General features: G+C 41.9%; 1 protein-coding gene across 3 annotated transcripts in view; it reads right to left on the bottom strand.

Moving 5' to 3' along the window:
• The window catches only part of TYW3 (tRNA-yW synthesizing protein 3 homolog), a 34,713-nt gene extending 7,588 nt beyond the window's left edge, over positions 1 to 27,125 (bottom strand). The window contains exons 1-5 of one of the 3 annotated variants that reach the window (XM_033225322.1): positions 26,850 to 26,983; positions 26,538 to 26,627; positions 15,530 to 15,610; positions 13,516 to 13,614; positions 2,653 to 2,724 (exon numbers count right to left, since the gene is read on the bottom strand). In XM_033225322.1, coding sequence (XP_033081213.1) covers positions 2,653 to 2,724; positions 13,516 to 13,614; positions 15,530 to 15,610; positions 26,538 to 26,582 — 297 coding nt within the window. In that variant the 5' untranslated portion in view covers positions 26,583 to 26,627; positions 26,850 to 26,983. Of the gene's footprint in view, positions 1 to 2,652; positions 2,725 to 13,515; positions 13,615 to 15,529; positions 15,611 to 26,537; positions 26,628 to 26,849 lie in introns of all 3 variants that reach the window. The other 2 variants (XM_033225321.1, XM_033225323.1) reach the window with 2 other exon arrangements.
• Between the last annotated feature and the right edge of the window lie 4 nt (positions 27,126 to 27,129).

Below are 27,129 nucleotides of genomic sequence, written 5' to 3'. Positions count from 1 at the left end.
CCAATCTCAGGTGATCCACCCGCCTCATCCTCCCAAAGTGCTGGGATTACAGGCGTAAGCCACCGCGTCCAGCCACTCCATAAACTTTTATTGAGCATCTGCAATGTTCTACGCTCCCTATAAGGCATGAAGATACAGGGTGCCTATAACATGACCTCTGACTTTAAGAGTTATGACAGACGAAACACACATGCATGCATGTGCATGTACGTACACACACACACACAATGGCAAGAAAATGTTGAAGAGAAGTAACTAACTGAGTCTAAGAACTCAGCTTTATGGGAAAGGCAGCAATTGAGTTGGGATTTTAAAGGATGAGTGCAATTTCAACACACAGAAAAATTAAGAAGGGGCTGGGCATGGTGGCTCATGCCTGTAATCCCAGCACTTTGGGAGGCCAAGGAAGGTGGATCACCTGAGGTCAAGAGTTTGAGACCAGCCTAGCCAACATGGTGAAACCCAGTCTCTACTAAAAATTCAAAAATTAACCGGGCATGGTGGTAAGGGCCTATAATCCCAGCTACTTGGGAGGTTGAGGCACGAAAATCACTTGAACCTGGGAGGCAGAGGTTGCAGTGAGTCAAGATGAGCCATTGCACTACAGTCTGGGCGACAAGAGCTAAACTCTATTTCAAAAAAAAAAAAAACAGGAGGAGGAGGAAGAGGAGGAGGAGGAGAGGAAGGGGGAGGAAGAACTTCAGCCAGAGGGACAACTTATCTGTGGGCATAGAGATATGAAAGAGCATGATACCCTTGGAAAACAACTAATAGTTCTATGTGGCTGGAGCATAAGTATGTAAGTGGGAGATGAACATAAACAGGTAGATGCAAAATAGTCTGGGTAAGACCTTGAATACCAGGAAAATGTTTGGAGGACCTGAGATTTTTTTTTTTTTCTTTTTTTTGAGACGGAGTCTTGCTTTGTCGCCCAGGCTAGAGTGCTGTGGCACGATCTCGGCTCACTGCAACCTCCGCCTCTTAGGTTCAAGCAATTCTCCTGCCTCAGCCTCCCAAGTAGCTATAATTACAGGCACATGCCACCACGCTCGGTTAATTTTGGTATTTTTAGTAGAGACGAGGTTTCACCATGTTGGTCAGGCTGTCTCAAACTCCTGACCTCAGGTGATCCACCCACTTCGGCCTCCCAAAGTGCTGGGATTATAGGCATGAGCCACTGCACCAAGCCGAGGCCCTGAGTTTTTTAAAGGGGGATTCTGATAGCGCTGGTTGGAGGGACTCAAGGAGAAGGCCTAAAGTAAGAAGACTAGTCAGGAGACAATGTTAAAGACTGAGGTTAGGGAGTCTGAGGGCTGGGCAGTGCCAGAAGACCTAGGGTGGGGTCAAGTATTAGAAACAAGGGGCAGCATGGATAGGACCTATAATGAATTGAATATGGAAACAAAGAAGAAGGTGAAAGAATGGCTGTTTTCACTTGGGTTACGAGATGGAGTAAAGAGTGAGATGGGGACACAAACCAGTACCACGGGCTTTAATTTTCTTTTCTTTTTTATTTGAGACAGAGTCTCGCTCTGTCCAGCTGGAGCACAGTGGCGTGATCTCTGCTCACTGCAACTTCCACCTCCTGGGTTCAAGCGACTCTCCTGCTTCAGCCTCCCGAGTAGCTGGGATCACAGGTGCACACCACCAAGCCCAGCTTATTTTTGTATTTTCAGTAGAGATGGGGTTTCACCATGTTGGCCAGGCTGGTCTCAATCTCTTGACCTCATGATTTGCCTGCCTTGGCCTCCCAAGGTGCTGGCATGAGCCACCACATCCAGCCAGGCTTTGATTTTCTATTTAGCCATGCTTTAAGGGGGTCCTCTTTTGTCATCCACCCCTAATTGGGAAATAGGTTATTGTTAAAAATAGGTAGAAAATAGGAGAGTATAGGAAGATAGAAGGAGGGTAACCTCAGATAGTTCAAAAACATGCCATGCCAAACAGTGAATACCAAGAAATCAGAATAGGGCAAAATATCTAAAGGCTAGCTTGCCTAGAGAGGGACTCAAAAAGAAAGCAAGTCTTAAAGATCATCTAGTCGAAAGGTCGGCAAATCTTTTCTCTAAAAGGACAGATAGTAAACATTTTTTGACTTTGAAAGCCATATAGTATTTGTCACAACTACTAAAGTTTGCCATTGTCTCACAAAAGCAAGCTTAGACAATAAGTAATCAAATGAGTATAGTGGGATCTGGCCCTATGTGGGCTGAATGTGGCCCTAGGACAGTAGTTTGCTGGGCCACTGATACTGTTGAGAAAATTCAAACCCTGAGGGACTGAGAAGCTTGCCCAAATTCACACAGTGCAGCTGTGATCCAGCAGGTATCAGTACACAGGATTTTGGACTCTCTCTGTGACTCTTTCCATGATGTCAGAGTGCTTTTGGGCTTTGCCTACTTAATGAGGAGGGCAGAGTTAAGAATCAGGTTAAAAGTAAATGGAGAAGAATATTATAAAATAAGACCTCAAATGTAAATCTAAACTCTGGACTTAGCCCTGTAGGAAGGAGTTAAGTCACTGAAGGTTTATAAGTAAGAGAATGGTAAGAAGATTTGAGAAAGGAGACATTAAAGCCAGGAGTCTAATTAGGTTATTCAATCTCTGGATCACTTTACACTAAAAAAATTGCTCTTTGACAAAATATCTTACCAATATAGTTTTTCCTCTCTTTCCCACCGTTATGCCAGAGTTCCTGAAACCAGAATCTATTGCCACGGAATGCTGTAAGAAAATAAAACTTGTTAAATTTTGATACTGTGGGTAACCAGATCATCTGTTTAGCTCCACAAACTACAGAAGCATATATGACTCTAAAACCTATTAAGGTTTTTAAAAATTTTTTTTGGCTAGCCAATACGGACTATGCTTAAAAATGACTTTGATTAAACTCCTAACATCAGGAAAAATATTGAAATATGAACTACAGACATGTCATTGAGAAAGAGTAAAAGTAGAATTCAATCACAAACAGTGACATTTGGCTAGTGATTGCTTCCAGAAAGCAGAATGTAACCAAAAAACAGTCATTCTTCTAATTGTGTTGTGTAAAAATAAACAAAACAAAATCTTTTAAAATAAGTAACATGTTTCTCAGTTTCCTTTCTATTGCTTAAAAATCTTTGTTGAAATGATAGAAGAAAGCATAGAAAGCACAAAAATTCTGATCCGACTGGGGTGGCTTTGTAAGTTATTTTATCAGTCTCTAAATGTTAGAGAGCCCTGGGGAGCACACATGGGTCCTTTCTTTTCTCTAGCTCAGTAGTTCTTAAGCAAGAGTAATTTTGAACCCCAGGGGCCATCTGGCAATGTCTGAAGACATTTTTGTTGTTAAGTTGTCACCACTCAAGGGAAGAGGAAGAGGGATCTCTAGCAAATAGTGGGTAGAGGTCAGGGATGCAGCTTAAACATTCTCCATTGTACAGGACAGCCCCCACACAAATAATTATTTGATCTGAAATGCCAGCTGCGCCATGGTTGAGAAATCTTGATCTAAGTACATGCTCTCCTTTTGAGATTCCCTGGTTTAAATACCATATATATACACATATGTATATGTATATATATAGATCATCTATATACCTATAGATATATAGCTATATAGATGAATCCCATTTCCAGTTCAGATCCCTAACCTGAAACTGATTCTCCCTAATATAAATCTATTTCTCTCACATCCAGTCTAATTTCAGTAAATGACACCATCATTCATCTAGCTGCTCAAGCTCCAAACCTAGAGAACCCTGATGCTTTCTACCTCTTCATCCCCTATCCCCAATTCCCACTGATTCTACCTCTATGATTACCTCAAATTAATCCAGCTCCTGCCACATCCACTGCCCACTCTTTTCAAGTCTCCATCACCTCTCTCCTTAACTTCTGGAGGAGTCTCCCAATTAGTCTCTGCTTTCATTCTTGCCCTCTTCAAACCATTCTTGCAAACTAGCCAGCGACAGAATCCAAGCTCTAAACCATGACTAATGATGTTCTATTTGCTCTAGCCCTGGCTATTTTCTCTAACCTTGAGTGGCTTCCCTTCTGTTCTTTGAATACTCCAAACCCTTTCCTACATCAGCTTCTTTATTTTTGCTGTTTCTCTATCAGGACTACTCTTTTCCTGGCTGGTTTCTTGTCATTCATCCTGTTTCCATTCAACGCTACTGTCTAAAAAGGTCTTCTTCTTCTTTTCTTTTTTTTTTTTTTTTTTGAGATGGAGTTTCACTCTTGTCACCCAGGCTGGAGTGCAATGGCGCAATCTGGGCTCACTGCAACCTAGTGATTGCTTTCAGAAAGCAGAATGTAACCAAAAAACAATCATTCTTCTAATTGTGTTGGGTAAAAATAAAGAAAATCTTTTAAAACGAGTAAAACGTTTCTCAGTATCCCTTCTATTGCTTAAAAAACTTTGTTGAAATGATATAAGAAAGCACAGAAAGCACAAAAATTCTGATCCGACTGGGGTGGCTTTGTAAGTTATTTTCTCAGTCTCTAAATGTCAGAGAGCCCTGGGGAGCAGACATGGTTCCCTTCTTTCTTGTAGCTCAGTAGTTCTTAACCACCCTCTTTAAAGGCAGCTCTGCCCTGACTCTCTAGTGGAGTGCCCTGCTTATCTCCTTCATAGCATGTCTCACAGTGAGAAATTATGTTTATTTACATAATTACTGTCTGCCTCTGTCCCCTAGAATACAAATATAAGCTCCTTAGGTAAGGACCCCCCTCAAAAAGGGGCTGTGAAGAAGTGAATTTCTCAGTTCCTCCAAGTCCACTTCAATTTGCTCCCTGAAATGTTAGCCTTCCAATGAGGCTTAGGCCCAGAGAAGAGCACAGCTGGGCTCAATCAGGATTAGCACAGAGAACAGAACATGGATATAGAAACAGGAGAGTCAAACTCTGGAGACACTTCAGGGATGTGATGTGGTATAATGAGACTAAAATAGGGTTAGATAAAAGTTCAAGGTTAGAGCAGAGACTGAAGCCATGAGCCACTGAATGATTAAACACCATGTTTTAGAGACTATCTCTAAATGCTCATGTTCCTCAGGCCCTCTTCCCTTTTTCTTCTGTACTTTTTCCACAGGTGATTTTATCTAGGCTCATGGCTTAAAAGAATAATTGTGTATTGGCATCTTCTCAATGTTTGTCCCCAGTCCACATGGCTCCCCTGAGTTCCAGACTTCTACCCAAACATCTATCTGAAATTTTCACTTAGGCAGTGGTGTTATGGACTGAATTGTGTCTACAGGGCTTCAAAATTCAAATGTTGATGCCCTAAACTCCAATGTGACTGTATTTGGAGATGGGGCCTTTAAGGCGCTAATTAGGGTTAAATGAGGTCATAAGGATGGAGCCTTGATACAACAGGACTGGTGTCCTTACAGGAAGTAGAAGAGACAAGTGACGTGCATACACAGAGAAAAGGCCATGAGAGGACACAGGGAGAAGGCAGCTGCCGCAAGCCAAGGACAAGGGCCTCAGAAGGAACTATCCCTGTCAGCACCTTCATCCTGGACTTTCAACCTCCTAACTGTAAGAAAAATAAATTTCTGTTGTTTACGCTACCCAGTCTGTGGTATATTGTTATGGCAACACTAGCAGACAAAAACAGGTGTCTTACAGACATTTCACACTTAACATATGAATCACATTCTTGATTCCCATTCCTTCTGAGAGGTGAAGCCAGCTGGACTTCCTGGGTCTACTTGGGAGTTGGAGAACTTTTCTGTCTAGCTAGAGGATTGTAAATGCACCAATCAGCAGAAGATTGTAAATGTACCAATCAGCACTCTGTAAAAAAGCACCAATCAGCGTTGTGTCTAGCTAAAGGATAGTAAATGCACCAATCAGCACTCTGTAAAAATGCCCCAATCAGCGCTCTGTGTCTAGCTAAAGGATTGTAAATGCACCAATCTGTACTCTGTAAAATGGACCAATCAGCTCTCTGTAAAATTGACCAATCAGCAAGACGTGGGTGGGACCAAATGAGGGAATAAAAGCTGTCCACCTGAGCCAGCAGCAGCAATCTGCTTGGGTCCCCTTCCAAGCTGTGGAAGCTTTGTTCTTTCATTCTTCACAATAAATCTTGCTGCTGCCCACACTTTGGGTCTGCACTACCTTTATGAGCTGTAACACTCACTGCGAAGGTCTGCTGCTTCATTCCTGACGTCAGCAAGACCACGAATCCATCGGAACAAACAACTCTGGATGTGCCACCTTTAAGAGCTATAACACTCACTGCAAAGGTCTGCAGCTTAATTCCTGAAGTCAGCAAAATCATGAACCCACTGGGAGGAACAAACAACTCCGGACGTGCCACCTTTAAGAGCTGTAACACTCGCTGCGAAGGTCTGTGGCTTCATTCCTGACATCAGCGAGACCACAACACCACTGGGAGGAACAAACAACTCTGGACGTGCCACCCTTAAGAGCTGTAAAACTCACTGTGAAGCTCTGTGGCTTCATTCCTGAAGTCAGCGAGACCATGAACACACTGGGAGGAAAAAAACAACTCTGGACGTGCCCCCTTTAAGAGCTGTAACACTCACTGCGAAGGTCTGCAGCTTCACTCCTGAAGTGGGCAAGACCACGAACCCAACGGAAGGAAGAAACTCTGGACACACTCATCTTTAAGAACTTAACACTCACTGTGAGGGTCCGTGGCTTCATTCTTGAAGTCAGCGAGACCAAGAACCCATCAGAAGGAACCAATTCTAGACACATTTTGGCAACCCAGATGGGACATATTTTGGCGACCCAGATGGGACAACCGCCTATTGCCAAGTGTTGAGTACCATTGGACCCCTTTAACTTGGTATTCTGTTCCATTTTTCCTTAGAATTTGGGGGCTAAATACCGGGCACCTGTGGGCCAGTTAAAAGTGACTAGCACGGCCGCTGGACTAAAGACATGGGTGTCAGGCTTTCTGGGAAAGGGCTCTCTAACAACCCCTGACTCTTCAGAGTTGGGAGCGTTGGTTTGCCTGGAACCAGTTTCCACTTTTCCTGTACTTCCGGGCTGAGCCGAGGGTTGACAGAAAGGAAAGCCATTCAGTTCTGGGGGTCCCAACAATAAGTTGGTTGGCCCTGCGGCCATGAGCAGAACTCTTAAAGTCACGTTGCCCAAGTAAGACTCGCCCATCTATCCTATCTATCCTGACCCTTGCCTCCTGGGTCCTAACACCTGTCAGACAAACTTCCTCTTGTCTCTCTTCTCCAAGGCTAGTCCTGCTTCTAAAAACCACTCCCTGTCTCTTGTGCTTTTCTAGTTTCTCCTATAAGAATGATTTCTAGTATAAACTTCAGGACTTTGTTACTTTCTTTAGGTACCCAGGCTCACCAATCAGAAAGACATAATTTTTGCCTAAAGCCTTGTCAGGTCGGGGGACTATCTGGAATTTTAGGATCTCTTCTCAGATAAGCAGACCTAGCAAAAGCTATTTCTGAAGCTATGCTATGGGGAGCTTCAAAAATGATATTCTTCCTATTCAAGTGAGGACAAAAGGCATCACTCTTCCAACCCTGGGTATATCCCTCAGGGTATAACCCTCCACTTCATTTTTGGGGCATAACATCTTTACAGGACAGGGATAAGGTCCCAATACTAACAGGAGAATGCTTAGGACTCTAACAGGTTTTCGAGAATGTGTCGGTGAGCACAACTATTCCAATCAGCAGGGTCCAGGGACGTCACGGGTTCTTGGGCAGGGAGAGAAAGGAAAAAACCAAAACTGTGGCAGTTTTGTCTTTCTGATGGGAAACACTCAGGCATTAACAGGCTCACCCTTGAAATGCATCCTAAGCCATTGGGACCAATTTGACCCACAAACCCTGAAAAAGAGGCAGCTCATTTTTTTTCTGCACTACAGCTTGGCCCCAGTATTCTCTCTCTGATGGGGAAAAATGGCCACCTGAGGGAAGTATAAATTACAATACTATCCTGCAGCTTGATCTTCTCTGTAAGACGGAAGGTAAGTGGAGTGAAATACCTTATGTCCAAGCTTTCTTTTCATTGAAGGAGAATACACAACTATGCAAAGCTTGCAATTTACATCCCACAAGAGGACCTCTCAGTTTACCCCCATATCCTAGCCTCCCTATAGCTCCCCTTCCTATTAATGATAAGCCTCCTCTAATCTCCCCTGCCCAGAAGGAAACAAGCAAAGAAATCTCCAAAGGACCACAAAACCCCCCATGCTATCGGTTATGCCCCCTTCAAGCTGTGGGGGGAGGGGAATTTGGCCCAACCTGGGTACATGTCCCCTTCTCTCTCTCTGATTTAAAGCAGATCAAGGTAGATCTGGGGAAGTTTTCAGATGATCCTGATAGGTATATAGATGTCCTACAGAGTCTAGGGCAAGCCTTTGATCTCTCTTGGAGAGATGTCATGCTATTGTTAGATCAAATCCTGGCCTTTAATGAAAATAATGCTAATAGTTGCAGCCTGAGAGTCTGGAGATACCTGGTATCTTAGTCAAGTAAACGACAGAATGACAGCTGAAGAAAGGGACAAATTCCCTACCGGTCAGCAAGCTGTCCCCAGTATGGATCCCCACTGGGACCCCAACTCAAGATCATGGGGACTGGAGTCATAAACATCTGTTGACCTGTGTTCTAGAGAGACTAAGGAGAATTAGGAAAAAGTTCATGAATTATTCAATGATGTCCACCATAACTCAGGGAAAGGAAGAAAATCCTTCTGCCTTCCTCGAGAGGCTATGGGAGGCCTTAAGAAAATATACTCCCCTGTCACCTGACTCACTCGAGGGTCAATTGATCCTTAAAGATAAGTTAATTATCCAATCAGCCATAGATATCAGAAGAAGGCTCCAAAAGCGAGCCCTGGGCCCTGAACCAAATCTGGAGGAATTATTAAATGTGGCAACGTTGGTGCTCTGTAATCGGGTCCAAGAGGAACAGGTCCAAAGGAAAAGCAAGATCAGAGAAAGGCCACAGCCTTAGTCATGGCCCTCAGACAAACCAACCCTGGTGGTTCAGAGATGACAGAAAAGACAGCAGGCCAATCACCCAGTGGGACTTGTTACCAGTGTGGTTTGCAAGGGCACCTTAAAAAAGATTGTCCAATGAGAAGCCGCCCCCTCGTCCATGTCTGCTATGCCAAGGCAATCACTGGAAGGTGTACTGTCCCGGAGAACAAAGGTTCTTTGGGCCAAAAGCCCGCAACCAGATGATCCAACAATAGGACTGAGGGTGCCCAGGGCAAGCGTCCGCTCATGTCATCACCCTCACTGAGTCCTGGGTACATTTAACCATTGAGGGCCAGGAAATTGACTTCCTCCTGGACACTGGCACAGCTTTCTCAGGGTTAATCTCCTGTCCTGGAGAGCTGTCCTCAAGGTCCATTACCATCCAAGGAATCCTGGGACAGCCTGTAACCAGGTATTTCTCCCACCTCCTCAGTTGCAATTGGGAGACTTTGTTACAGATAGTAAGTATGCTTATCTAATCCTACATGCCCATGCTGCAATATGGAAAGAAAGGGAGTTCCTAACCTCTGGGGGAGCCCCCATTAAATACCACAAAGAAATCATGGAGTTATTGCACACAGTGTAAAAACCCAAGGAGGTGGCAGTCTTACACTGCCAAAGCCATCAGAAAGGTGAAGGAGAAAAGGCAGAAGGAAAGCGTCAGGCAGATGCCAAGGTCAAAATTGCTGCCAAGAAGAACCTCCCATTAGAAATACCTACAGAAGGACCCTTGGTATGGAGCAACTCCCTCCAAGAGATGAAGCCCCAGTATTCCCCGACTGAAACAGAATGGGGACTTTCATGGGGGCATAGTTTTCCCCCCTCGGGGTGGTTAATGACAGAAGAAGGAAAGGTACTTATACCCAAAGCCAGCCAGTGGAAAATACTTAAAACCCTCCATCAAACTTTTCATATGGATACTGAAACACTCATCAAATGGCCAAATCCCTATTTACAGGGCCGAATCTCCTCCAGACCATCCAACAGGTAGTCAAAGCATGTGAGGTGTGCCAAAGGAATAATCCCTTGGTCCATCCTCAGGCACCTTTGGGGTAACAAAGAATAGGTCACTATCCCAGAGAGGACTGGCAGTTAGACTTCCACCCATATGCCTAAGTCAAAGGAATTTCAATAATTGTTGGTCTGTGTTGATACCTTTACAAATTGGATAGAAGCTTTTCCCTGCAAGAGAGAGAAGGCTCAGGAAGTGATTAAAATCCTAATTTATGAAATAATTCCTAGATTTGGGCTTCCCCAAAGCTTACAGAGCGACAATGGTCCAGCTTCTAAAGCCACGACAGCTCAGGGAATTTCCAGGGTGCTAGGGATACAATTATCACCTTCACTGTGCCTGGAGGCCACAATCCTCAGGGAAGGTCAAGAAGGCAAATGAAACACTCAAGAGGCACTTAAGGAAACTAATACAAGAAACTTATCTCCCATGGCTTACTCTTTTGCCCATGGCATTGTTGAGAATACAAAATTCTCCTCACAAAATGGGGCTCAGTCTATATGAAATGCTGTATGGACGACCTTTTCTCACAAATGACCTCCTACTGGATCAGGAAAAGGCCAACTTGGTCAAATATGTAACTTCTTTGGCAAAGTATCAATGAAACCTTAAAAACCTACCTGAACCATGTCACAGAGAAAAGGGAACAGAGTTGTTTCAACCAGGAGCTCTAGTGTTGGTCAAATCTCTCCCCTCTACCTCCCCATCTATGGATTCTTTGTGGTAAGGACCATACTCAGTAATCCTCTCTACCCCCACTGCAGTTAAGGTGGCAGGAGTGGAATCTTGGGTTCACCACACCCCAGTTAAATTTTGGACACCCCTGAGAAACCTGCAGGACCATCGGCTCAGGAGTCCCAAGATCAGCCAGACCAGGCTTGATACACCTGCAAACCACTGGAGGACTTGCATCTCCTATTTCGGAAGGAAACATCCCAGACTAAAAAGGCTCCTATCACTGATCCTGAGGAAAAACCCCTTCCTCCTTAAAAAAGATAAGTGAAAATCTACATAATCTTTAACACCTCTCCTTGCCCCTTTAATGGAATCCTTTTACTATTTCATCATATTATTAAGCAGCATACTAACCATACTCTTTGCCATAGGACTACATACTGTAGCCAAATGAGTTCAACTAACAACTTCTACCAAGGACCCCTGGATCAACCTGCTGGCCCTTTCACTGGCCTAAAGAGTTCCCCTCTGGAGGACACTACAACTGCAGGGCCCCTACTTCACCCCTATCCAGCAGGAAGTAGCTAGAGCTGTCATCACCCAATTCCCAGCAGCATTTGGGGTGTCCTATTTGGAGGGGGGATTGAGAGGTGAAGCCAGCCGGACTTCACCTCTCAATGAGTTGGGACTTGGAGAACTTTTCTGTCTAGCTCGAGGATTGTAAATGCACCAATCAGCACTCCAAAAATGCACCAATCAATGCTCTGTGTCTAGCTAAAGTACTGTAAATGCACCGATCAGCATTCTGTAAAAACGCACCAATCAGTGCTCTGTGTCTAGCTAAAGGATTGTAAACGTACCAATCAGCACTCTGTAAAAATGCACCAATCAGTGCTCTGTGGCTAGCTAAAGGATTGTAAACGCACCAATCAGCACTCTGTTAAATGGACCAATCAGCACTCTGTAGAATGGACCAATCAGCTCTCTGTAAAATGGACCAATCAGCAGGACATGGGCAGGGCCAAATAAGGGAATAAAAGCTGTCCACCTGAGCCAGCAGCGGCAACTGCTCAGGTCCCCTTCCAAGCTGTGGAAGCTTTGTTCTTTCATTCTTCACAATAAATCTTGCTGCTGCTCACTCTTTGGGTCCACACTACCTTTATGAGCTGTAACACTCACTGCAGAGGTCTGCAGCTTCATTCCTGAAGTCAGCGAGACCACAAACCCACTGGGACAAACAAATAACTCTGGACGTGCCACCTTTAAGAGCTGTAACACTCTTTGAGAAGGTCTGCAACTTCACTCCTGAAGTCAGCAAGACCACGAACCCACCAGGAGGAACAGACAACTCTAGACGCGCCACCTTTAAGAGCTATAACACTCACTGCGAAGGTCTGTGGCTTCACTACTTAAGTCAGCAAGACCAAGAACCCACCGGAAGGAAGAAACTCTGGACACATCTGAACATCTGAAGGAACAAACTCTGGACACACCATCTTTAAGAACTGTAACATTCACCACAAGGGTCCATGGCTTCATTCTTGAAGTCAGCAAGACCAAGAACCCACCGGAAGGAACCAATTCTGGACACATTTCAAGTTCAGCACACTCCATCTGGATAAAGTCTACTACCATAGAGCCAGAGGCTCCAGCCAGACCTAAACAGTTATCCTTGATTCCTCTTTGTCCTCCTCCTTCTGGCTGTCCTTCCCCAGGCAACCTTACAAGTCTGTTGATTCAAATGCTGAAACATATTTTGAATCTATTCCTTTCTAACCTGCTTTGGTGCTATCACTTTAGGCCAACCCACCACCACTTCCCACTTAAATCACCACAAACTACTCCTAATTCATTTCTTTTCACTTACTGCACTCCTTTCTCTATGCTGGAGCAGAACTGAGTATTTCAGAACAAAAACCTAGAAAGCCACTCTTTGTTTAAAACTGTCGCTTCAATAACTTTTCCCTGAACTCAGAAAGCAATTCAAACTCTTTAATCTGGTCTACAAAGCTTAACTGACCTGGCCTCAGCCTCCTTCTCGCACTTTCTTTCCACTCTCTAGACCCACTATACCTTTCCATCTTCCTGGAACGTTCATTTCTCAGCTACATGCCTAGCTCTTTCTGTTCCTTGTAAGTCCTAGCTTAAAGAAATGTTTTCAGAGAAGCCTGTCTTCAAGTCAGCAGCTTTTTGCACTGTTCTCTATTACCAGGTTGTTTTTCCTTTGGTAGAACATTTTGCAACTTGCAGTTTTTTTAAATTAAATTTTATTTTATTTGCCTGTTCACTTGTTTGTTTTTGCTGTCTCCTAACTTTGGGAGAAGAACCAAGATAGTCTCTAATCTTGTTCATCACTGTGCCCCTAGTACTTGACACACTGAGACTCAATACATTATTGTTACTTAAAATGCAATTTAGTTTTATATATAAATATATAAAAGGTATAAAAAGGAGAATCAAGACTAAACAGATATTTACCTCATGCTCATTTAAATGGGAAAAATGAAATATTCTTTAAAATGCTTAATTGCACATGTAGTTCCACAGTATTTTTTCTTAAAGCTTGGCAAACAAAAACAAAATATAGAATGCTGAAGTAAAATTTATAGATAAAAATGTTAAGAAAGAAAACAGGAGCCATAACCTGGGACTTATATTTTCCTAGTAATGATTAGGTACTCTTTTTTCCTAAAATTAAAAATGAATAGATTGAGCAGACCAATTAATAATAAATACATAACTAGTTGAATAAGGTACTATCTCACTGATATTTATAGTAGGTTAAAAGCTTAAAATTGCATCTACCCACATATCTATAAATTTAAGTACAATTACAACAAAATTTTACCAGAATCTGTGCATCCTGCAATTGTTGACACTGCACGTGAAGAACAAATGGTTCAAATTTCAAAGTGGCATCACCATTTGCTTTCTTCAGAGCTACAATCTAAATAAATGAAAAGTGGTATCAGACACAAGTATATGGCCTGTCCTTTGATTACCCTTTACCCCATACATAACTTCAATTTCTCTTAGAAATTTTCAGAATCACTCAGTGTATTTTTTTTCTGCAATAACTTTTCCCTCTACTTTCTTGGTTCTTTTTTACCAAAAATTTATTTGCTTATTTTCTTAAAATTTCTAGTTCTCCCATAAATCTTCTATACCATTCTTTCCACCTATTAGTGTACTTTGAAGAAGTAAACTACTACTTTATTTAACTCTGTAACAGATCTTTCACTAAGGAACGTAGTATATAAAAACTGTATTAGCATTGTTTCAATTTTTTGTTAGATTGAGATACAGAGAAATGTCATGTGAGAGAAGGGTACAAACAAAGCCTCACTGCCACCCATGTTCCCAAGAAGCATTCTGTACCAAGCACCAGTGCTTACCAGCAGCACTATTAATAGCCGTGCATGCAAAGAGCTCAGTGCGCAGCCAGCAAGTTCCTGTTCCCTCTGTAATAGGCACACATACAATTCCCTTGGAACTGCTTAGCTACATGAGAACCAATGGCCCCTGAGCATGTTCCTAGCTTTCTGTATTTCAGACCCTATGGGGCAGTGGTCAGGGTCTGGGGGCTACTGCAGCACAAAGTGGGGTACATGCCATCACTCTGCCCTGATCAGCTGTGGAACCAATCTGCTAGCCATGGGGACTGATATGTTGAAAGCAAATGTTACAACACTTGACCCTAGCATGTGTGTTTTCTGTTGTTAGTGACCTTAAGTCAATGTACTAGTCTCTTCCCTAGGTAGCACTTGCCTGCCTTTTAACCTTGGCTGCACCCATGTTATAGTGTATCTGGCGGCATAGTCTGACCACCTAGTGAAACATGTAATATTGTGTCTGAGCTAGAATTTATACAAGACAGTTATTATTTCTGTCTGTCCAGTATCCCTGAGCAACATCGTCCCTCCATCACGCCATTTGATTTCTGGTAGGGCTGTCAATCATTACCCTCTCACACATCACTCTCCCTATCACAATATCAGAGGTGCCAAGTGCTTGCTTATGTTTGATCAAGGATATTATTATATTCCACTAGCAAAAATAATTGACCTAAGAGGGAGAGCACTTAACGTAAGCAGGACAACTCCGAGTCCTTCTCTAGGATGAACACATGAATTGCAGGAAAAGGAATTCTTTTTCTACTGGTGTTGTTGGCAGCTACCATTTCTGCAACAAAGATTATCTGCAGCAGAAGAGAATAAAGGCACACTGCAAAGAGAACCACTGCCCAAAGATAGAGATGAAGTGGGTACTCCGAAGATAAGATTTGAACATCTGAATCAGCAATACTTGATTCAAGCTCCATCCATCCTTTCCAGTTAAATAATCTTTTTTGCTTAAAACAGAATTGGATTTGTAAATTCACTGGGAATGAAAAGTGCCTGGCTGATAAAAACTTATGAATTCATCTAAACTCTTTGTCTTGGGGAACTAAATAACCCAGCAGAGATATGAAGATTTTCAAAAAGCAGTGCAGGTAAGTCATGTATAATTTATTTATCAGTAAAGCTGGTAACACAGAGATAGTGCTAATCCCCTTCTCGTTCTATAATTTGTTCTAGGTTACAGGGTTATCAAATAGCAGAATTAAAATTCAAAATTTGGATCCAATAGGTGTCCAATATCCATGAAATTTCTGCTATGTCCAAAAGGATGTATTGAGTAGCAGTAAGTAATGCTTCCATACTTTTATCTCCTACAACCCAAAAAAAGTCATTGTAATGAAAGCTCTCTAGGTTTCATAATCTTCAGCCATTATAATTCTGCATATAAATCACTTTGAAATTTCTATTCTTGTCATATGTATTTAAAGTACCTGAATTTAAAAGTTTATTTCCAAAACTTACCACATCATCTTTTTCACAAGGTTTGTGTGTAACCAGTAGCCAGCCACAGTTTTGTTTCTGAACTTCAAAATCATTTATACCCTAAAATAAAAAATAACATAATTTGTTAATCATACAATATTTTACAAAAATAATAAGCATAATGCATAGCATGTTGTAGGCTTTCTTAAACTAATAATCCCAAGTTAGGATTTTAAGTATTAATAAAAACAATTTGGTATTTTTTGGGTAATGTTAACCCAGAATAAGAATGAGCCCAAATAACCTGAGGTAGAAAATTATTTGAAAGGTAAAACTACTTGATAAACATCTTCTGAAATATGGTCATGATTTTGCAACAAGAAAAGGGATTAGTACAAGGGATAATACTAGCAGCACCTGAGTTGTACTCTATTTGGCTAGCACAGTATTTTAAAAAAATGAAAAAAAAAGAATTTTAATTCCTTTTATAGGACAGCACTGTCCCAACTCTACACAAGACCTACTACCCTTAATTGTACCTATGCCATTTACACATTTATAATACTTCCTTGGTCTCTACAGGCATAAATTTGTGACCTCTGAATTAGACTACATATGTAGTCCTAAAGGATGGGGCTAAGACTGAAAGGTCAAAATTTCAAGAAGGCAAACATTTTAATATTAACTTAAATTGGACAAATGTTTATTTGCAAAGTTCTATTAGGTGCTTTGGGTATACATAGAACCTACCCCTTAAGGACACTGGAAAGAGGATGCAGGAAACCACATGAACAGAAATCACTATACTCAAAGTAACTATAATTTATACGATGGATCCACAAGAGACTCTGCTGTCTGGCCGTGGAACCGGGAATTGCTACGCATGTCCTAAATAAATATTTTGACTTCATTGTATGACTTCGGTGCTGGTGACTTACGTATCTGATGTTGTGTTTGCTACTCTAAATCTTAGAGTCAAATGTATGGCCCACTTCTAGCAACTTCACAGGATCTAATGGTAGGATTGGAAACTAATGCCTTCACTGGCTTCATCTTATCTATATTTTCTTTGTTCAGATTTTCCCACTTTTTATTTTTTCTTGTGTTGGCTATTTGTAAGTTGCCCAAAATCCTTACTGAAATAAGGCAGATTTTAAAATAAACCATAATACAAGGTGTAAGATAAGAAATAAAAGTCTAACCAGTTCAGAAGCAGTCATTATTCCCAAGTAGGTAGTATGGGTTTGTAAGTGTGTTCAGGTGGGAGAGCAGAGTTTTGGGAATCATGCCTCAGATATGCAGAGATGGGAAAACATTTCAGGAAAAGAAAACACCCAAAAACGTGAGCAAAAGCAAACAAATACAAGATGAAAAAGAACAGTTCAGTTTCAGCAACTAGCTAAAGATGAAGGAAAGCAATGCAAAAAAGGTTGAAAGGTATACTAGAGTAAGCATTTGGATTTTCCGATGTAGAAAAACGTGTAATAAAATACAACATAGGTGAGAGATAAGCAGAGTTGTGATTTGTCAAACACGGTTTGGAGAAGAGCAGTGAAGTGGCTTGTTAGAGAATCATTGCAAAAATCAAGGTGAGATAGAGTTGCGGAAATGGGGCAAGAGAGAGTGTGTGGGCAAGAATGCCATTGGTCTGAAGGTAATGGAAGTGATTTAAACATGAACAGGCCCTGCTAACTTGAGAGATGAGCAAATAAATGATCAGTCAATAATGGACCTAAAGAATGAGCCTAATAATGTGCTGTATTCCATGCTGTTAACCTAATATTACAAATAAAATCAGTACACAGCCAACTTTTACAGTGCATGGGCCAGGCACAATGCCAAATATTTCAAATAAATTATCCTATTTTCTCCACACAAAATCCCTATAAAGCAGATACTTTTTATTATCCTCAGTCCATAGAACAGGAAGGGGCAGAGTTAAGATAACTTTCCTAAGGTCACATTAAGAGAGAAGACCACCCCTCATACCGTCTTATGCCCAATTTCTGCCTCCAAAGAAAGAAGTAAAAACTAAAAGGCAGAAATGAAATCCACGGCAGACAGCCCAGCGCCACACCCTGGGCCTGGTAGTTAAAGTTTGACCCCTGACCTAATCAGTTATGTTACCTATAGATTACCTAGCATTGTATAGAAATACACTGTGAAAATCACTATCTTGTTTTGTTTCGATCTAATTACCAGTGAATGCAGCCCCAGTCACATACCCCTTGCTTGCTCAATCAATCACGACCCTCTCACATGCACCCCCTTAGAGTTGTGAGCCCTTAAAAGGGACAGGAATTGCTCACTTGGGAAGCTCGGCTCTTGAGACAGGAGTCTTGCTGATGCCCCTGGTCGAATAAACCCCTTCCTTAACTCGGTGTCTGAGGAGTTTTGTTTGCGGCTCGTCCTGCTACATTTCTTGGTTCCCTAACCAGGAAGCGAGATGACTGGTGGATGGTTGAGGCAGCTCCTTAGGTGGCTTAAGCCTGCCTCGTGGAACATCCCTGAGTGGGACCCCAAGCAGCCCGAGTGACGCGGATCCTGAGAGTGCTCCCGGGTAGGCATTTGCCCCGGTGGGATGCCTCGCCAGAGCAGGGTGTGGCAGGCCCCTGTGGAGGATCAACGCAGTGGCTGAACACCTGGAAGCAACGGGCACTTGGAGTCTGGACATCTAAAACTTGGTAAGACTAGTCTTTGAAACTTGCCAACTCTGAGTGGAAGCGTGGCCTGATCACCCATGGTGTGCCTTTATTGGCACTTTGGTTTTGGTTTTGACTTGGTTTGAATTGCTTGACAGGATTGGTTTTGGGAACTTGCCTACTCCATTGGAGTGGAAGTGTTGCCTGATCACCCACAGTGTGCCTGTACCGGCACTTTGGTTTTTGTTTTTGACTTGACTTGGCTTGCTTGATACTTTGGTTTTGGTTTTGACCTGGCTTGGATTTCTGGATACTCTGATTTTGGTTTTGATTTTGGTTTTATGCAAACTGCAAAAGTGTACGTGTGCCCTTTTTACCCGTTCTCTGTTTTGTGGTGTGCACGTGGTGTGAGCGTGTTGTTTTGTCTTGAAGAAGCATAGGTCAGGCACAAATAAGTCCACCCTACTAGGAACTATGTTGAAAATTTTGAAAAAAGCATTTAAAGGAGACTATGGAGTACTATGACACCAGGAAAACTTAAAACTTTGTGTGAGAGTCTGGCCAGCATTAGAGGTAGGTTGGTCATTAGAAGGAAGCCTGGGCTGGGCATGGTGGCTCAAGCCTGTAATCACAGCACTTTGAGAGGCCAAGGTGGGTGGATCACGAGGTCAGGAGATCGTGACTATCCTGGCTAATGCAGTGAAACCCCGTCTCTACTAAAAATTCTAAAAAATTAGCCACGCGCAATGGCGGGCGCCTGTGGTCCCAGCTACTAGGGAGGTTGAGGCAGAAGAATGCCATGAACCCAGGAGGTGGAGCTTGCAGTGAGCTGAGATCGCACCACTGCACTCCAGCCTGGCGCGACAGAAAGAGACTCCGTCTCAAAAAAAAAAAAAAAAAGAAGGAAGCCTGGACATGTCCATTGTTTCAAAGGTATGGCACAAGGTAACCTATAAGCCAAGGAACCCAGACCGTTTCTGTACATAGACACTTGGTTACAGCTGGTTTTAGACCCCCTGCCCCCAACACACAGTGGTTTAGAGAACAGCAGCATAAGTGGCTGGCAGAGGCAAGGGAAGATCAGCAGAGAGAAAGTAAAGAAAGAGACAGAGAGGAAAAGAGCAAAGAGAGAGAGAAAGAGACAGAGAGGAAGAGACAGACAAAGAGGGAGTCAAGGAGAGAGAGAGAAAGAGAATGGCAGAGAGAGAATGGCAGAGACAGAGAAGAGACGAAGGCAAAAGGAAAGTCAGAGAGAAACAAAGTCAAAGACAGAAAGAAAGAGAGATATACAAGTAGTTAAAAAAAAAAAGAAGTGTACCTTATTCCTTTGAAAGTCAAGGTAAATTTAAAATCTATAATTAATAATTGAAGGTATTCTCTGTAACCCTATAACCCTCCAATACCACTTTGTTGTCAGTGTAAACAAGGGCATATCCCGAAAGCACTGAGGCTTTCCTATCAAAAATCCTTAACCCAGTAACCCATGGATGGCCCAAATGCATTCAATCTGTAGTGGCAACTGTTTTGCTAACAAAAAGAAAAAGAAAAAAAGCCGGGGGGGGGGATTTATATAAAAAGAATGTTACATCGTAAATTCTTGTCCTGAAATAAATTAACTGGTTGTTTAAAAAAAGAAATGTTTGTAATAAGTCAGAAAGTTAAGGCATGTCGAAAAATTGCCTGTAAAAGTCATGAAAGAGAAAAAAAGGTTATTAAAAAAGTTATAGAAAAGAATTTATGCAAAAAATGTTGTATAATTTAAAAGTAACTAAGCCTCCTGAATGTAAAACTATTGGGAAAAAAAACAGTTTATGTGCAAGGTGTATAAGAAAAATAAAATACACCTTTGGTAAAAGGATTATAAGGAGGCATAAGAATATACATTTCTACCTACATTAAAAAGTTTTTAAAAAATTATTGTTTTGAAGGTTTAAGCAAGTTTTAAAACATTAATTGTAAAGAAAATTCTGTGTGTAAACATATTAGCTAAAGTTAAAGAAGTATCATCCAGTTTTTCTGTGAACTGGACATTAAAGTAAAAGCATAACACGTTTTTCTTAAAGCACCAACTTGCTCTTTAGCAAAAATTATAAAAGGTTAAAAAGAGTCTACAAAAATCTTACCTTATCATCAAACATTAAAAATTAGATAAATATGTCTACAAGGTTTTATTACAATTATGTTTAACATTAATAACACACTAATATAAAGATAAAATTTAGCTTATCTCATATAAAAATCATATGAGAAGCACTGTTAAATGTAAAATGGTATTTGGCTTTCTTTGGTTTAAAAACTAATAAAAATAGGTGCTAAAGGAAATTTCTCAGTAAAAAGGACTAAGTCATTTTTTATAGTCACTAAGGACTATAAAGTCCACTGCCAAGGTCCCCACATTTAAAACAAAAGGCCAATTTCTTAAACATTATATACTTAGTTTATCTTCCACTTTCCTTTGTCTCAAAACAAACAAACAAACAAACAAACAAACAAACAAACAAAAAAACTTTTAAAAGTCTTTTAGCACATGTACCACCCCTAGAATTTCTGGTAAACCAGCACCAGCCTGAAGATCACATTCTCATCTAAAGGTGGAAAGAAGAAAAACTTGAACCAGCCTGGGAAGGACCCTACCTTGTGCTGCTAACCACCAAGACTGCTGTTCATACAGAAAAAAAAAGGACTCATCACACCCAAGTCAAGAAAGCACCACCCCCTCCAGAGTCGTGGGCCATAGTCCCAGGGGAAAACCCTACTACACTAAAGCTAAGAAAAATTTAACTCTTTTCATCTACTCTATTACTCTTTCTTCTTTCCTCATTCTATTGCTGATCATCTAGTTATTAACATAACCAAGTCAATTTCGCCTCAAACTACTGCATTTAATGCTTGCCTTGTTATACCCTGTGGGGACCAAGTCAAAGACAGCTTTCAACTTCAGAAAAGTACTTCTGTCCCTCCTGACTCTCCTCAGATTGGGCATTAGTAAACTAGGACCATTTAATCCAGGACGATTAATCCATGGACTGCCCCAACCGGTTTTTGTAATTTCCTAAAACCATATATTCATTTTACTAGAGGATCACAGGTGTTAAAGACTTAAACTTTAGCAATTAAGACTGGGTACCAAGATGCAAATGCCTGGTTAAAATGGATCAAATATTCTATTTGCACATTAAACAAAAGCAATTGTTACGCTTGTGCACATGGCAGGCCAGAGGCCAAGACTGTCCCCCTTCCACTAAGGTGGTCCTCCAGTCAACCAGGTGTGGGCTGCATGGTAGCTCTTTTCCAGGATTCTACAGCCTGGAGTAATAAGTCATGCCAAGCTCTCTCTGCTATATTCCAAAGTCCAGCACCCCACGGGTCAGCCCCCAAAAGCTATCCAGCCTCCGTCTCCCAAGTTCATTTTGTGTCTCTCACAAGAGGGAGGAAACTTAGCGTTCCTTGGAAACCTGAAAGGATGCAGTGAGTTTAAGAATTTTCAAGAGCTTATCAATCAGTCAGCCCTTGTTCATCCCTGAGCGGATGTGTGGTAGTATCATGGTGGACCTTTACTGGGTACTCTGCCGAATAACTGGAGTGGCACTTGTACTTTAGTCCAATTGGCTCTCCCTTTCACCCTAGCATTTCATCAACCAGAAGGAAAAAAAATAATAAGATATCAAAAAGCGAGAGAAGCTCCTTATGGGTCTTTCAACTCTCATGTCTATTTAGACGCAATTGGAGTCCCACGAGGAATACCAGATCAATTAAAAGCTTGAAATCAAATAGCTGCAGGATTTAAGTCAATATTTTGGTAGGTGACAGTTAATAAAAATGTAGATTAGATAAACTACATCTATTACAACCAACAGCAATGAGGTTTTCATGAGTTAAAAGAAAAACCCATTTCGGCCCTGGTCCTGAGGCTACCTGACCCGACAAAACTCTTTACATTGTATGTGTCAGAAAGAGAAAAAAATGGCAGTTGGAGTTTTAACCCAGACTGTGGGGCCCTGGCCAAGGCCAGTGGCCTATATTTCAAAACAACTAGACAGGGTTTCCAAAGGTTGGCACCCAGGTCTAAGGGCCCTAGCAGCAACGGCCCTTTTAGCACGAGAAGCAGATAAACTAACTCCTAGGCAAAACCTGAATATAAAGGCCCCCCATGCTGTGGTAACTTTAATAAATACCAAAGGACATCGCTGGTTAACAAACGCTAGATTAACCAAGTACCAAAGCTTGCTATGTGAAAATCCCCAAATAACCATTGAAGTTTGCAACACCCTAAACCCCACCACCTTGCTCCCGGTATCAGAGAGCCCAGTTGAACATAACTGTGTAGAGGTGTTGGACTCAGTTTATTCTAGCAGGCCTAACCTTTGAGACTATCCTTAAACATTAGTAGACTGTAAGCAGTACATGGATGGGAGCAGCTTCACCAACCTTCTGCAAAGTGACTTTGAAAAAGACGACAAGCCCTGCTCCAGTCACACCCGGAAGCTGACTGGTCCACACACAGCCGAAGCATGAGGAAACTCATCGCGGGACTCATTTTCCTTAAAATTTGGACTTGTACAGTAAGGACTTCAACTGACCTTCCTCAGACTGAGGGCTGTTCCCAGTGTACATCAAGTCACTGAGGTAGGATAAAAGGTTGCTACGGTCCTATTATTTTACGGTTATTATAAGTGTACTGGAACTCTAAAAAGAACTTGTTTGTATAATGTTATTCTATACAAGCTATGTAGCCCAGGATATGACCAACCTGATGTGTGTTATTACTCATCTGAGCCACCCATGACCACAGTTTTTAAAATAAAATTAAGAACTGAAGACTGGTAGGGGATCATAAAGGATACAAGTAAAGTGTTAGCCAAAATAGAAAAGGGGTGCCCAAACAAGTCACTTTAAAATTTGATGCCTGTGCTGTCATTAACAGTAAGTTAGAAAGGGGATGTGGCTCTTTTAGTTGGGAAAAAGGCTATATGACTGAAAATAAGTATATTTCACATGAATTAGGACTGTGTGGAAATGAATGTGGATCCTAGTCTTCTGTCATTTGGGCCACTTGGATAAAAAATAAAAAGGATCCAGTCCACCTTCAGAAAGAAAAAAATGGCCCTTCCTGTACTAAGGGACAATGTAACCCTTAGAGCTAGCAATAATCAATCCCCTTGATCCTCACTGGAAAAAAGGGGAGTGTGTGACTTTAGGAATCGATGGGGGTCAGACTGGATTCTCCAGTAAATATCTTGGTTTGAGGAGAAGTTTACAAATGCTCTCCTGAACCTGTGTTTCAAACTTTCTATGATGAACTAAATGTACCAGTACCAGAAATTCCAGGAAAAACAAGAAATTTGTTTTTGCAATTAGCCGAGCTATGTAGCCCAGTCTCTCAATGTCACTTCATGTTATGTATGTGGAGGAACTGAATGGGAGATCAATGGCCATGGGAAGCCCAAGAATTAGTACCTACAGACTCAATTCCTGATGAATTCCCGGCTCAAAAGAATCACCCTGATAGATTAGACACCCTGGGTCCTAAAAGCCTCAATTATTGGACAATACTGCATAGCTAGAGAAGGAAAAGAATTCACTCACCTCATAGGACAACTTAGTTGTCTGGGACAGAAACTGTATAATGGTACCACAAAAACAGTCACTGGGTGGAGTTCAAATCAAACAGAGAAGAATCCATTTAGCAAATTCCCAAAGTTGCAAACCATGTGGACCCGCCTGGAGTCCCACCAGGACCAGACAGCCCCCACTGGATTATACTGGATATGTGGGCATAGAGCTTATACGAAATTATGTGACCAGTGGGCAGATAGTTGTGTTATTGGCACTATTAAACCATCTTTCTTCCTACTGCCCATAAAAACAGGCCAGCTCCTGGGTTTCCCTGTCTATGCTTCCCACGAAAAGAGAAGCATAGCTATAGGAAATTGGAAAGATGATGAATGGCCCCCTGAGAGAATTATACAATATTATGGGCCTGCTTCTTGGGCACTAGACGGCTCATGGGGATACCAGACTTCCATTTACATGATCAACTGAATAAGGTTACAAGCTGTCTTAGAAATAATCACTAATAAAACTGGCAGAGCCTTGACTATTCTGGCCTGGCAAGAAACTCAGATTGGCTCTCGACTATTTGCTAGCAGCTGAAGGAGGGGTGTGTGGAAAATTTAACCTTACTAATTGCTGTCTACACATAGATGATCAAGGGCAAGTAGTTGAAGACATAGAGATATGACAAAACTGGCACATGTGCCCGTGCAAGTGTGGCATGGATTTGATCCTGGGGCCATGTTTGGAAAATGATTCCCAGTGCTAGGAGGATTTAAAACTCTTATAATAGGAGTTATAATAATAATAGGAACCTGCCTACTGCTCCCTTGTTTGCTACCTGTACTTCCTCAAATGATAAAAAGCTTCATCGCTACCTTAGTTCACCAAAATACTTAAGCACAAGTGTGCTATATGAATCACTATCAATCTGTCTTGCAAGAAGACATGGGTAGTGAAAAATTAAAGTGAGAACTCCCACTAATAAAATGAGAGTCTCAAAATAGGGGAATAAGGGAGGAGACCACCCCTCATATAGTCTTATGCCCAATTTCTGCTTCCAAAGAAAGAAGTAAAAATTAAAAGACAAAAATGAAATCCACAGGCAGACAGACTGGCACCACACCCTGGGCCTGGCAGTTAAAGATCGACCCCTGATCTAATCAGTTATGTTATCTATAGATTACAGACATTGTATAGAAACGCACTATGAAAATCCCTACCTTGTTTTGTTTCAATCTAATTACCAGTGTATGCAGCCCCCAGTCACGTACCCCCTGCTTGCTCAATCAATCACGACCCTCTCACTTGCACCCCCTTAGAGTTGTGAGTCCTTAAAAGGGACAGGAATTGCTCACTCGGGGAGCTCGGCTCTTGAGACAGGAATCTCGCCGATGCACCTGGCCGAATAAACCCCTTCCTTCTTTAACTCAGTGTCTGAGGAGTTTTGTCTGTGGCTTGTCTTGCTACAACACAGCCAATGGTTTTTAATCTAAGCAATGTCACTCCCAAGCAGACTTATCCTCAGGGGATATGTCCCCAGACCCCCAATGGATGCCTGAAACCTCAGAAGAATGAATTTTTTTTTCCTTCTTCACAATTTCACTGACATAGATTCATTCTTTCCATAGATCTTAGCAACCTCAGCATATGCTATTTTTTCTTTCCTTAAGTCTTTCCTTAAGAACTTTCACCTTTTCACTTCAAAGAAGCACTTTATGACTTACTGTTGTCAGATCCAAATAGCCAGCATCATTACTCTCTTACTTCCGGGGTCATTATTAAGTAAAATAAGAGTTACTTGAACACAAGCACTGTGATACCACCACAGTGGATCTGATAACCCAGATGGCTATCAAGTAGGTAAAGGGCAGCAAGAGTATATAGTGGAATATTCTGGACAAAGGGATGATTCACCTCCCATTCTGGAAGGAGCTGGTGGGCTCAAGATTTTATCACACTACTCAGAACAGCATGCAATTTAAAACTTACTAATTGTATACATTATGCAGCCATAAAAAAGGATGAGTTTGCGTCCTTTGTAGGGACATGGATGCAGCTGGAAACCATCATTCTTAGCAAACTATCACAAGAACAGAAAACCAAACACCGCATGTTCTCACTCATAGGTGGGAACTGAACAATGAGATCACTTGGACTCGGGAAGGGGAACATCACACACCAGGGCCTATCATGGGGAGGGGGAGGGGGCAGGGACTGCATTGGGAGTTATACCTGATATAAATGACGAATTGATGGGTGTTGACGAGTTGATGGGTGCAGCACACCAATATGGCACAAGTATACATATGTAACAAACCTGCATGTTATGCACATGTACCCTAGAACTTAAAGTATAATAAAAAATAAAAATAAATAAAAAAATAAAAAAATAAAAAAACTTACTAATTGTTTATTTCTGGAATTTTCATTTAATATTTTCAGACTGCTGTTGACTGGAGTAATGAACCTGCAAATAAGGAGGTATGGCTTGTACAGCTGCTTCTTGATTTATGATGGGGTTACATCCCAATAAATGCGTCATAAATGGAAAATGTAAGTCAAAATGCATTTACTACCTGTGTAAGCCCATCATAAAGTTAAAAATCGTAAGTCTAACCATCCTAAATTATATATGATCCTACTTATCTACGTAAAACTAACAGAACGGTAATAACAGTTGTAATAATGGAGGGGCTCACTAGGAGGCAGTGAACTCCTTAACCCTGGTGATGTTCAAGCATGCAGTAACAATGTCAGAGCTGTTGAGCGGATTCCAGCATTCAATACCTTGGCAGGCTACAAAGTCTTTAAATCCCTTAGTATTCATATAATAAAATCAATTTTCTAACCTTTGCCACACAAGATAGTTCCCAGGTCAGCAGTTTCAACATCATTTGGGCACTTGTTAGAAATGCACAGGATCAGGCCCTACCCTACACCTGAAAAATCATAATCTGTATTTTAAAAGATCCTCAGTTCATTAATTGCCACATTAAACTTTTAGAAGCACTAATCCCCTAAATTACACATATAAAGAAACAGACCACCCCGCGGAGGAACAAACACAGACATGCTGGATCGGGTCGTCTCTGGGTGGGCACAGGGCTCCTAAAGTGTCGCACTAGAAAGCAGGCGCTGGACGGGAGCAAAGGGGCCCTCACCCCGTCAAGGAGTAGGATGCGGCCAGCGCAGGAGCTAGTGGTGAAAAACTGATCTCGCGTGTTGAGAAACTGCACAAGCTCTACCACATCCTCGTCCACACTACCCTTCCGGCTGAGGTCCGCTTTGCTCAAACACTGTGCCTTCCATTTCCTGAACTCGGCGCTGCGATCCATGTGTGAGGGACTCACGGGCTGCGATTTGCTCCTTCACGGTTGCCTAGTCTCTCCCCGGGGGCGGCCATATTGAAGCGAGCGGTGGCCGAAAAGGTCCAAACTTCCT

Source organism: Trachypithecus francoisi, unplaced genomic scaffold, assembly GCF_009764315.1.
Source record: "Trachypithecus francoisi isolate TF-2019V2 unplaced genomic scaffold, Tfra_2.0 Lachesis_group12, whole genome shotgun sequence".
In the NCBI taxonomy this organism is placed as follows: domain Eukaryota; kingdom Metazoa; phylum Chordata; class Mammalia; order Primates; family Cercopithecidae; genus Trachypithecus; species Trachypithecus francoisi.
This window is presented reverse-complemented; position numbering and strand designations above follow the sequence as displayed.